General features: G+C 43.4%; 1 protein-coding gene across 1 annotated transcript; it reads left to right on the top strand.

The window, feature by feature from the left end:
• The first annotated feature begins 356 nt into the window (after window positions 1-356).
• LOC121612350 (protein Wnt-2b-A) lies at window positions 357-11,057 on the top strand. Its single transcript, XM_041945179.1, has 5 exons — window positions 357-529; window positions 3,332-3,552; window positions 6,602-6,879; window positions 7,881-8,145; window positions 10,396-11,057. Exons 1-5 carry the CDS (start codon window positions 357-359, stop codon window positions 10,623-10,625), a joined length of 1,167 nt encoding a protein of 388 aa, XP_041801113.1. The 3' UTR covers window positions 10,626-11,057.
• Window positions 11,058-11,717: the final 660 nt, after the last annotated feature.

The following is an 11,717-nucleotide window of genomic DNA, read 5'->3' as shown; positions in this document are numbered from 1 at the left end:
TGCCTCTGAACTAAGCAAAAAAAGAAACCAAGGATAGGCTGGGTGTTTGGGGAGCTGACTGGAGAGGTGAAACAGCCGACACTTGTTGCTAGTCTCGTCAGGTAAACCTCCTGTCGGCAGTCAGGAAGTGCTCAGCGGAGAGTCTGGTGCGCACATGGCACCGAAAACGCGCTCTTCACACTCCTGACAGTCGCGCTATTAATATGGAGCCACACACTGGATAATGAGGCCTACCTACTGCACGGGTCCTTAACCTACTTCACTTCAAACCTTGTCTGTTAAAGTTGGGCATTTTCTTCTGAAATCTGATTTTTGTTCGGCGGGAACTTCTGGTGGTTTAAAAAAAGCGCAGAGCCATGCTGGGTTTAAACAGGATTCTGAGCCTCCGGACAGCCCGGATACGGAGCTGTGGTTCGCCGGCAGCCAGACTCTCATCCCGGTGCCAACACTCCGGTACCAGTTGGAGGATTTACTGTGCGTGTCTGTTGCTGCTGCTGCTGGTGACGCCTCAGGCGGACTCTTCATGGTGGTAAGTCCTGTCTGCATCATCACACCTTCATGCCCACCTGCCTGCCAGCAAGACTGATGGGAGCTGAACTTGTATAATGCCTTTAGGAGGAAACAATTATGTAATAATAATAATTATTATTAGTATTATTATTATTAACTAAATTAAATCAAGAGTCTAACCATATGAAGGGAATGAAATGCCACACGACTTGAACATTTATCACTGATCTTAATCATTTGAAACGGGGCTGGGACTCCTGCCCACCTTTGGATGTTTCTTTAGAAAATTCACGGATTTAAACTGCCAACGAATTTAACTTATGATGACTATTTTAACAACCCTTTTCCAAAAGCAAAAGCAAAACCCGTTCCAATTAATGCGGAGCAGCGATTTTCCAGCAGCGGACAGACAAGGCCATTATGAGGGTTGAGGATTTAATTTATTACCGCGGACTCGCTGCTGGTGTTGCCGCGCAGGTTTGCCTGCGACACTTTCAACTTCGTCATTTTTTTGTTCTCATTTGTGCATTTTGCTGCAAATAATCTGAACGCGCTGGGTTTGTTAGAAAGCGTTTCACAGGCTGTTATTTGTCACGAATGAGTTGCCTTGTCATTTTTATGTGGAAATGACGGCAAAGAAAAACTCTTAATGTGTTTTTCTGTCATCGTTTCATTTCAGTCAAAATTATTTGCTCCTAAAAAAAAGTGAGAAAAATGATGGGGCATTAATAATGAAAATAACCTAAATTATGAGTTGGTGAACTAGATTCAAGCTACTTTAGGATTTTGTTTCTAAAACGCATTTTCTTCGTGTCAGTTTGTTGGCCTGCCACATTGAGCAATAATAATAGAGCGATAAATGTAATTTATGTCGGCGCTGTTGGCTGAGCGCGTGTTCAGCTCAGCTGGAGCCTGTATTCGACAAGGCAGAGCAGTCATTAATTCACCAGGTACCACACACACACACACACACACACACACACACAGAGAGAGAGAGAGAGAGAGAGAGAGAGAGAGAGAGAGAGAGAGAGAGAGAGAAATGAATTCAGTAAAATACCCCAAAACCAGCCATCTAGAGCATAGGTGAGGGGTGAAAAAATATCTCATTGCCTGCGCAATAACATACGTGAAAATGTCCATGTGTGTGAGTGTGTTTATAGGAGAAGTGTCTGTGTGTGGGCGGGTATGGGGGTGATGGAATGCCTAATAGTTTGTGTAGATTAAAAGCAGTTATGGGGAGTAGTGGGAAGAGTGTGTGTAGAGGCTTTAGCTGGGCATTATTGGCTTTGAGGGGAATTTAGAGCAGGAGATATAGTATGTAACTGTTTATCAAATTTCTGTGGGTGTGCATTAAGTGGTGATACGGGCAGCTCTGCAGCTTTAGCGCCGCAGGTGATTGCAAAAATGGCTTTGGGATGTCCCAGCCTTTTGAGAAATGTGAGAAAAGCATGTGTAGTATAATGCAAATACATGGCAATACATAGATTTTGTAAGTGCGATCGTTTCCTTGTGAGATATGAAGAACACCCACAGTTTCAAGGTGCAACTGAACAGGAAAATTTGATTTATGTTTGTTGTGTTCTATTTTCATTGCATACAAGAAAACAGATTTTGATGAGCATTAAGTCATTTATTTGCTGCATCTTTAGGAAATGTTTCAGGAAATCCCCAGATTAAAGTGAACTGATTTCTCATTGATAACACTAGAGAAAATGATTTTTTTTTTTTTTTTTTAGTGTTGCTTGCATGATCCAAACAGGCTTGAGAAGATGGCACGGCAACAAGAGGCCAATGTAATTGAGGAGTTGTTGCTGTGTCACCAGAAGTCAATGGAAACCTTCCCTGTTTGTCTCCCACTTGTCTTTCTTCTGTGATCCGAATTAGAGTCACAGGGCTTTACAGCATGTTGTTTTAGACCTGTGGATGATGATTTATTATCCTATTAAATCCACAAGTCCTCCTGACTCTCAGAGAGAAAGAGGGAGAAAATGAAGTGTGAATTGCCGCTCTGGCTCTTTCCTTTGATGAGCACTCTGTTCTGATTCCTCCTCTCTAATCCCACTCTGGGGAGTAGAGAGCCTCCAGTCTCCATCCTCTCGCACGGCCTCGTAAAACACGACCACACAGCTACACGCTCCCTGACCTCCCCTCGCCGACCCGCCGAAAGCCCTGCAGCCACCGGGCTGCAAGAGGTCTCATGCATGCACTGCGTAGGTTTAAGTTTATTTCGATCAAGCTCAATGCAGCATTTCGCTTGATAGGACAGGACTCTGTTTTATTTTATTTAGAAAGCCTGGGAGAAGCATGCAGGAGAACTGTGAGTAAGATGAGCATGAGAGCGAACAGGCAGAAGACAGAGAGGAGTAAAGTGAGTAAATGGGGTCTTAGTTTGACAGGGTTATTGGAGGCCCCATGCTGCATGCCCTGATTTGTGACGACGTGATTTCAGCTATCCCGTTGGGAAACATTTAAACACACATACACACGCAGGTCTTGTGGGGAGAGGTTAAGTGCTTATTTATTTGGAGTTTGGAGTAAATGGTTTCCACTCCCCTCCGTCCTGCAAACCTTAAACTGTTAAGTGTAGTGAACTCTGACTCACAGAGGACTGTTACTGCAGCTCTCCTTCACAACACTCATCCCCTTTGAGTGTGTGTGTGTACACCTACCATACGAGGGCACCAGTGTGTACTAATCAATTGCAATATGCCATCAATCAATGCTGTATTCCGCATGTGAATCCTTCTAAATGACAAAAGTTACAACTCAATCCAAAACCACCTAGAAGTTTCTTTTTTGTTTTGTTTTTTTGTGTTACCAGGTACATTGGTGCACTGGGGGCTCGTGTGATCTGCGACAACATCCCAGGCTTGGTGAACAAGCAGCGCCAACTCTGCCAGCGGCACCCAGACATCATGCAGGCCATCGGTGAGGGCACCAAGGAGTGGATCAGAGAGTGCCAGCACCAGTTCAGACACCATCGCTGGAACTGCAGCACACTGGACCGCGACCACACCGTGTTTGGACGAGTCTTGCTGCGGAGTAAGTCCATGTGTGTGTCTACATGTACGGAAGTCTCATTACTGAGTGTGCGGCCACAGAGTATAGATACTGAGCCTGAACCCCATCTGCTACTATCTCCCTCCTCATTCTCACCCTTCTACACTCTTACCTCTTTACTTCTACCTTCTCCCATCTGTCCTTCTGCCTTCCCTCTGTTCTTTCTCGGGTCTTTCCTTCTCATACTCACATATGCTGGTGCTCAGTGTTTATAGTCGCTAATGGACTGTTGCGATGCCTTACGCCTCGTCAATAAACACACAGGCTTTGAGGCTTGGGCTTGTCGTCATTTTGCTTTTCCACTCCTCCTCTGCTTAGTCACAGATTCATGCATCTACATACTGTACGTTTGTGCACAGACACACATGCATGTTAACATACATATTGTCTAACTACCTTTGTAGCCAGTGTATTTATAATTCCTCCTTATGGAGGGTTTTATAATTGCAGAGGGACAGGGGCTCTTTATTAAAAACACCTGATAGCAAAGCTACGTTGGTGTCTTGAAGTCAGGTGGTTATTTTGCATGAAACATTACTTGATAACTGTTAAGTTTTGCAGAGACACTGTGGTAGCCAGTATAGATCATACCTGCTGCATTCAGAATGCAGAGCATGCACAAGTGATGCACCTGTGTGTTACTGCTGCGTGCAGTGCAATCAATAAAAATAGTCAGCGCTCCCCATGCCTCTTCTTGACTGTGCAGCTTTTTGAGGAAGGCACGATAGTGAATGCTTCATTTACAGCACTTCATTGTAGTGCCTCTGGACAAAAGAAGTTGCTTGTCTGAACAGACTTAGTATCTGATGTCATTGACCTCATTGGCTTGTTACTGTCCCTCTTCCAGCCATTCTAAGCATGTGTGGGGGCCAATGATGCATGGAAAAAAGTAGCAGATATGGAGATAGAGGCTGCGTGTGTGTGGTGGAAAGGAATAAACAGTAATGTAGATGTAAATATTTAGAGAGATATTCTCACTGTCAGCCAAACAGTGCAGGTTTGAATGATGACCAGCAATGCCCTCCTCCATCCTCCCCCACATACACCCCCTCTACAGCACCCACTGCCCCCTTCCCCTCACCCCAGAGATGGAATGGGACATTCCAGTGAATACAGAGCAAGCAGGTTAGACCGCACAAACTCTTCTGGCCTGGGCTGTTTCAGATAGGTTTGCAGAATGAACTTGCTCCACCCTTAGTCATTTATAGTCAGTACTATATGAGGTAGTTTTGTGATGTTATTTTGAAGTGGTGGTGCTTCAGTACTTCCATTTCACAGAACTTTATCCTTGCACTTGCACAACATTTCAGAAGCAAATATATTGCTTCACTTCTATATTTATGTGTTGCTTTGCAGGACAGTCTTTTAAATTCTGAACTGAATCACTAAATGTAAATAATATGACCTAAAAGTGAAATGATTATTTATCCTAGTCTGCAGGTGATGGAATAGTTTGCTACAGCATTCAACCTCTTAAGTTTTGTGATCTGTCTTAAGCAGCAAGACAGTTAGTTGACCCAAGAAGCAAATGTTCTTAACACCTTTTGTTAACATGCAACTGTGAGCCAACCTATTATAAAACAAGATTAAAAGTCTAACATCCTGTTTACACAGGCTGCCTGGCGAAAGCAGCATGTCTGCAGCAAAGCTGTTTCAGACTGGAGCTACGATGCCTTCAGTCAGAGTGCTGCTATGTGGCTATCCATGTTTTGGCAGCGCTCAGACACTGATGCATAGACCCTTTAAGTCACAGTTAAGCGGGTGAAGTGCAAGTGAAGTATGAGCCGTTATGCGGTCTGTGTAGACAGCTGTATTGATTGAAATGGACACTAAGGTTGGAAAATATGAGCTAAATATGAAATATACAATTTTTTAAAGCTTGGCGATGCTTGTGAGCAGTATGCCTGAAAAAGACGGCTGAAACACGTCCTCTGTAGGGACTAAAAAAACTGTCTATCTTCTTGGGAGCTGAGTGTGAAAATTACACAACAATCTGTCTATTACATCATGAGATATTCACCCAGAGTTGACACTTCAACCTCAGGGTCGTGCTAAAGGAAAGCTCAAGTAGGGTCCAAAATAGAAAGCGTTAATCCTCAGGGGAGCAGGAATATGCTCACATTTCATGGCAACTTTTATTTATTTATTCAAGATAAGCTTTTATATGTATATAAAAAAAGGCAGATACATGCAAAATACAAAAACTGGCTTGCTGGTGGCACGAGATGAAAAGGTTTCATAGTTTCCAAAAACATCAGGATTCATGCTCTGGGACCCATGAACATCCACAGCAAATTGAATAGAAATTCACCCAAAAGCTATTGAGATGATTTGTCATGTTTCAAACTATTGGTTCCAGATGGTTGTCAGGAGTGAACAAAATAATTAAAAGGCTTTTCTCCACTACTGAAAATACAGCAATAATAACAACACAGCAGAGTTGCTATTATCATTATATTTGAAAACCACTCATGTTTGTTAGGTTAACAAAAGTCTTCTGCCTCCTGCTGCCATGTTGTTTTTTTGGGCATTCACTCCCACGAGCGCTGCAAAAAGCAACTGTGACCAAACAGTATATCTAATTCTCCGTGTATCTTTGGCCACACAATAGATGAGTCATATTCTAAGGAACTGAGGAGACCAGAAAAGCACATCAATGGTAGAAAATGCTGTCATGACATCACCATTGTGCTGATTAATGGGGTATCACTGTATCTGTATTTAAACAATTTATGTGAGCAGAGGAGAGCCCCGCAGCTAGGATTATTTCCATGATAATATTTAAACAGAGCTGTCCTGTACTCCACATCAGGCCTGATATGCCCCCGTCAGCTGCACCTTCATGTCCTGATGGCTCACGCCCAGGCCTGGTCATGGCATTATCTGTATCTGTGTATGCATGTTAACATTTGTGCTGCACATTTTTAGGTCTTTAGGTTTTAGAGAACCTACTGTATGGCATGATATGGGTAACTGTCTAACCTCTCTGCTTTTTTTGCTCTTGCGCTTTCTCTGTCCGTCTCTCTTTCAGGCAGTCGTGAAGCAGCATTTGTTTACGCCATCTCCTCAGCAGGAGTGGTGTATGCTCTCACTCGCGCCTGCAGCCAGGGGGAGCTGAAGACGTGTAACTGCGACCCGCACAAGCGTGGACGGGCTAGCGATGAGAGAGGAGAGTTTGACTGGGGCGGCTGTAGCGACAATATCAACTATGGGATAAAGTTTGCCAAAGCCTTCATAGATGCCAAAGAGAGGACTGTCCGAGATGCACGGGCGCTCATGAACCTACACAACAACCGCTGTGGCAGAACAGTAAGTGTGTGATTGCAGTTGCCAGTTTGATTCACAGCGATATGTCTAGCTATGGAGACTTTTGTTTTATCTGCCCAAGTGTTGACATATCTGCATCTCGGACCCCGTTTGCACCCAATATTAACATGGAGTTTGTTTCTGGCGACGTTATGGATCATGGATTTTGCATTTCCACCTGGTGTTAATATGCATTCTCATTATCTTGATTGCACTGTGACTGAATCTCCATATGCAAATCAGGTAGATGGAGCAGATTAAGAAGTACAAGATGCAGAGTTAGGTGACCTGTCAATTTGTTGGAACCAGATCACCTCTAGTTGGCCAATCCGACATCATTTCAAATTGCATGTGCATTTTATGGATGTCACTTTTTATCTGAAATTCATACTGTTGCTGGAACGTGGGAAAAGATTAAATGTTCAATCTGTAATCTTCTCTTCAGATTCAAAACTGTCAGGGTCAGGGGAAGCGTTTGTCTGTTTACTGACTTTGTAAGATGCAACTGTCTTGAAACAATAACTGCGTGCCTCGTGGTTTCCGTGTGTCAGAGATCAGTCTGATTTAATTCTGTAAAAAGCAAACAAGGCAGGTTTAATCATACTGTGAAAATGAATGGGGAGTACAATTGTTAATTGCATTAACGTGCGTTTTTCCGTATACAGATACAATTACAGATACAGATAACTTGTTACTAAGTAGTGAATTCAACAGCAACATCTCCTTCCAGAGACAGTGTCCTCATATCTCTGGACAATCCAGGGACTTCACTGGCAACTGTTTTTATGGGGACTATACTTTGGTAGAAAGCAGCTCTGGTGAAAACTGCAACAAAAATCTTTTCACCTCTGTTACATCTACCTGGCAGATAAAACCAAGAATGATCTGTAAGGCTAGATACCACTGAGGGTACATAAAGTGGGAAATATGCTTTTACGACATTTGGTTAAACCAACCAACCACCATAGTGCTGCATTTTTACCCACTTCTCTCTATGCATTTAGGCAGTGAAGCGATTCATGAAGCTGGAGTGTAAATGTCACGGCGTGAGCGGCTCTTGCACGCTGCGGACATGTTGGATGGCCATGTCAGACTTCAGGAAAACCGGTGACTACCTGAGGAGGAAATACAATGGGGCCATCGAGGTGACAATGAATCAGGATGGGACAGGCTTCGCTGTAGCAAACAAAGCCTTTAGGAAGGCCACCAAGAACGACCTGGTCTACTTTGAGAACTCTCCGGATTACTGCTTACAAGACAAATCAGCAGGTAAGACGGCGAAAGGAGAGAAGAAGAAGAGGAGGGTGGACTGGACTGAAAGATGCAGAGAGGCAGTTTCTCATGGATGTTGATGGATTGCCCTGACTGTGTTATGTTTTAGGGGTGCTATGTGTATGTTGTGTATATGTTCATGCATGACTAGTGTGTTTGTGTGTGTGAATGTCAGTGTGTGCAGTGGTAGTCAGATAACACAGCAGGCCTCCCGTGTGATGTCTGTGGAAGCTAATATCCTTGTACCCCGGGGACATGGTCGTTCTGTGACCACCTGACCTCTATCAGTCTCTGTCAACACACACACACACATATATACACACATACACACAACCCCACGGTCAGAGGAAGCGTTGATCAACATTTACACAATTCACCTGATCAGTTATGACTGTTTCTGACTCGTGATGGTTGAAACACTGCCGAACTTCTCCGATATTTGACATCCCTCCATCACTCAGAGGCTCTGTCCAGTTCCTCCTCGTCCTTGCTTCCTTTGTCTGCCTCTCTCTTCTTCCCTTCGTCCATCCTCCCCCTCGTTCTCACCTTCCCAGTGGAATCCACAGCCTAGGGACACAAGCAGCTAATTTGAAAAAAAAATCACTTCTTTCTGTCTGTCACAGTCTTTCCCTCTCTGTCTGTCTGAACTAAGCGTAGCTGGAGGGCAGAGTGGGCCTCAGAGTGTGAGAGCCTGTCTGTCTGTCACGCTCCACTGTCCATTTAACCCTCACACACACACACACACACACACACACACACACACACACACACAGAGTGGCTTCAAAGGGAGCAGTGGCTTGGGAAAGGCAGTGTAACTATAGGCCGCTCTACCAACACTGCATAGTTGTGTGTGTGGGTCTGTTGTTCTATGGGCAGCTTGTTGTGATAGGTAGCAGTTCAAACAGGGAGCTTCTCACACGAAACACCAGCACTGATGTCTGTGGAGTTGATATTCACATAAGTTACAGACAATATGCCACTGCATTAGGTAATACCCAGACTGCTAAACACTCCGATACACTCACCAGCATGCTACTGCAGATCAAATATCCAACCAAAATTGAGAGCTACAGTGAAGCTAAAACTTCTGGGTGCTGAAAACAGAGACATTTGTAGTAAAGCTAATTACTAAAGGTCCAGACCTGAAACATGAACGTGTTTGTCTGGTAAGAGACAGTGAATTTGGAAAAGCCACCTCTAACGATCACCATTTTCCACATGCCAGAGACTGTCATGGGTTAATGCCATGTTCACATCATGGTGTCTATAAACCGCTAGCAACATGGCCGCAAGCTAGCAGTTACATCCAAACAAAATCCAATATTAACAGATCATTGAATCCATTCATTTAATTTTAAAAGAGTCTATAAACGATTTGTTTGTGTCTGGTTTTCTTACCAAAGTGCTTCAAATAAATAGCAGCAAAAGTAGCTAATTTAAGATATTTGTGTCATTGTACCCTCTGAGGCCTGAACTCACCGATTCAAGCCAGAATAATGGGAGGTATTTTTGTTCTTTCCATTCTGTCAACATCGCACAAATGTGGCACAGCATCATAACTGTCAGAAACATCATCATTCGAATGGTAGGCAATTAGAAGGGACAGGGAGGGTAAGACAGTGTTTTTCATACAGCAAAGATTACAGCGAAAATTACCGCTAGCAAGAGAATTTTTTTCCATTGTGAGATTAATTAAGTCTTATCTAATCTAATCTAAATTAGAAGAAAGTAGGATGGGTATCAGGAGGGATAAAGTTACAATCACATGTAATAAGCATGGGATCGGCAGTTTTTTGAACGCCAAATTCTGATTGCAAGTGTTGTAGCAGATCCTCATTTGTCTTCGAACATGATAGTAACCCAGGAACATGTTCACTTTTTCACAAAAAACAATGAAAGTCATCCAGAGTTAGAGACTGCATTGAGTTACAGAGGTTGATGGAACAGGAGCTGGCCCCGATGTGACGTTAATGCTAGAGCTGCGGCTGACAATTGTTTTCTCAATTAACTGATTAATTGTTCGGTCAGTAAAATGTGAAAAAATTGTGAAAATTGCCAATTACAAAATTCCTAAAGCCCAAGGTAACATTACATTACATCAAATTACTTATCAAAAGAGTTAACTATAAAAAATGATGATTGTTTTTCATTTGAAAAAATAAAGCAGTAAAAAAAAGTAAAACATGAATGACCAGGTAAGAGAAACTAGCTCTTTTTAACTTTAAACTCTTCTGTGCTCTCGTGCAGGCTCCCTGGGCACGGCCGGGCGGGTCTGCAATAAGACATCACGCGGCACGGATGGCTGTGAGGTCATGTGCTGTGGGCGGGGCTACGACACCACGAGAGTCAAGCAAATCACCAAGTGCGAGTGCAAGTTCAAATGGTGCTGCGCCGTGGAGTGTAAGGACTGTGAGGAAGCTGTGGACATACACACGTGCAAAGCCCCCAAACGAGCTGAATGGCTGGACCAGACCTGAGGACACGCCCCATCCGCCTCCTGTAATGCAGCCCCACCCCTTTCCCCTTTACAGGACATCCTGTGGAAAATGGCATTCTGGGAAAGCTTGTCCGAAAAGTGCTCTGCGTCTCCGCCCTCCCCTGTCCCCACCTCGGTTCATCATTGCATGGCTTTTCTACCTGTCTCTGTGAAAGCACTAGAATTCAGTACCCATCAATATGAATTAATACCCATTAGCCCCTGTTTGTGATTGGCCCTGCAACTGAAGTGCTGGGATCAGATGATGAACGGTGAAACCAGTGAACACTTTGGGGTTCGGGTGGATTGGGCTTTTATCAAAGATTCAGTCCAGTCCAGTTTTTTCTAGTGTGTGGTTCAGGGTTAAAATGGTTTGCTGCTTTCATGACGCTTTAAAGACACATTTTTACATTAACTGAGCCTTCAAACATATCCAGTATTATTACAACAATATATACTCACATAATTTTCTTTTTTTTTTTTCGTTGAGGAAATACACTTTTATCTACCAAAAAACAAATACTTGGTTGGACTTTGGGAAGTAGCTTGACAAGTGCACTTTGAGAAGTGGACATCTAAGCGTAAGTTTGGCTCTGTGTGGCCAAACAGGAGTCCAGGCAGAGGACTACAAGGGAGGACAGGGAGATGGACACCAGATGAATAAATGAACGGATGCATCATTGGAACTTTGAATGCAACTGTAAAAAGGAAAAAAAGAAAAAAGAGAAAAAAAAGCTGTTTAAAGTGATTTATTTAAATTGTAAAGTGTTGTTTCATTTCTCATCTGCGGATGAGACTGCACTACATTGGCTGACACGAGGAGAGAGAAGGGCACTCCCATTATTATGATTATACAGTGTACTCTAGGTTTCAGTGTGTAAGACGACAAACTGCCGCTGACGAGAAGAAGAAGAAGAAGAGGAAGAAGAAGAAGGCCTGGACGGTCATTCAGTCACACATTACCGCGACGTCAGACGGATTTCACTTCTTTGCTCTCCAGCTTGCTTGTGTAACATTGTGTATACTGCCTTATCTAAACAGATGTTCATATGAAATATATGGTGCATTAGTATGACTGGAATCTTTGTTTTTT

Source organism: Chelmon rostratus, chromosome 10 (assembly GCF_017976325.1).
Source record: "Chelmon rostratus isolate fCheRos1 chromosome 10, fCheRos1.pri, whole genome shotgun sequence".
In the NCBI taxonomy this organism is placed as follows: Eukaryota; Metazoa; Chordata; class Actinopteri; order Chaetodontiformes; family Chaetodontidae; genus Chelmon; species Chelmon rostratus.
This window is presented reverse-complemented; position numbering and strand designations above follow the sequence as displayed.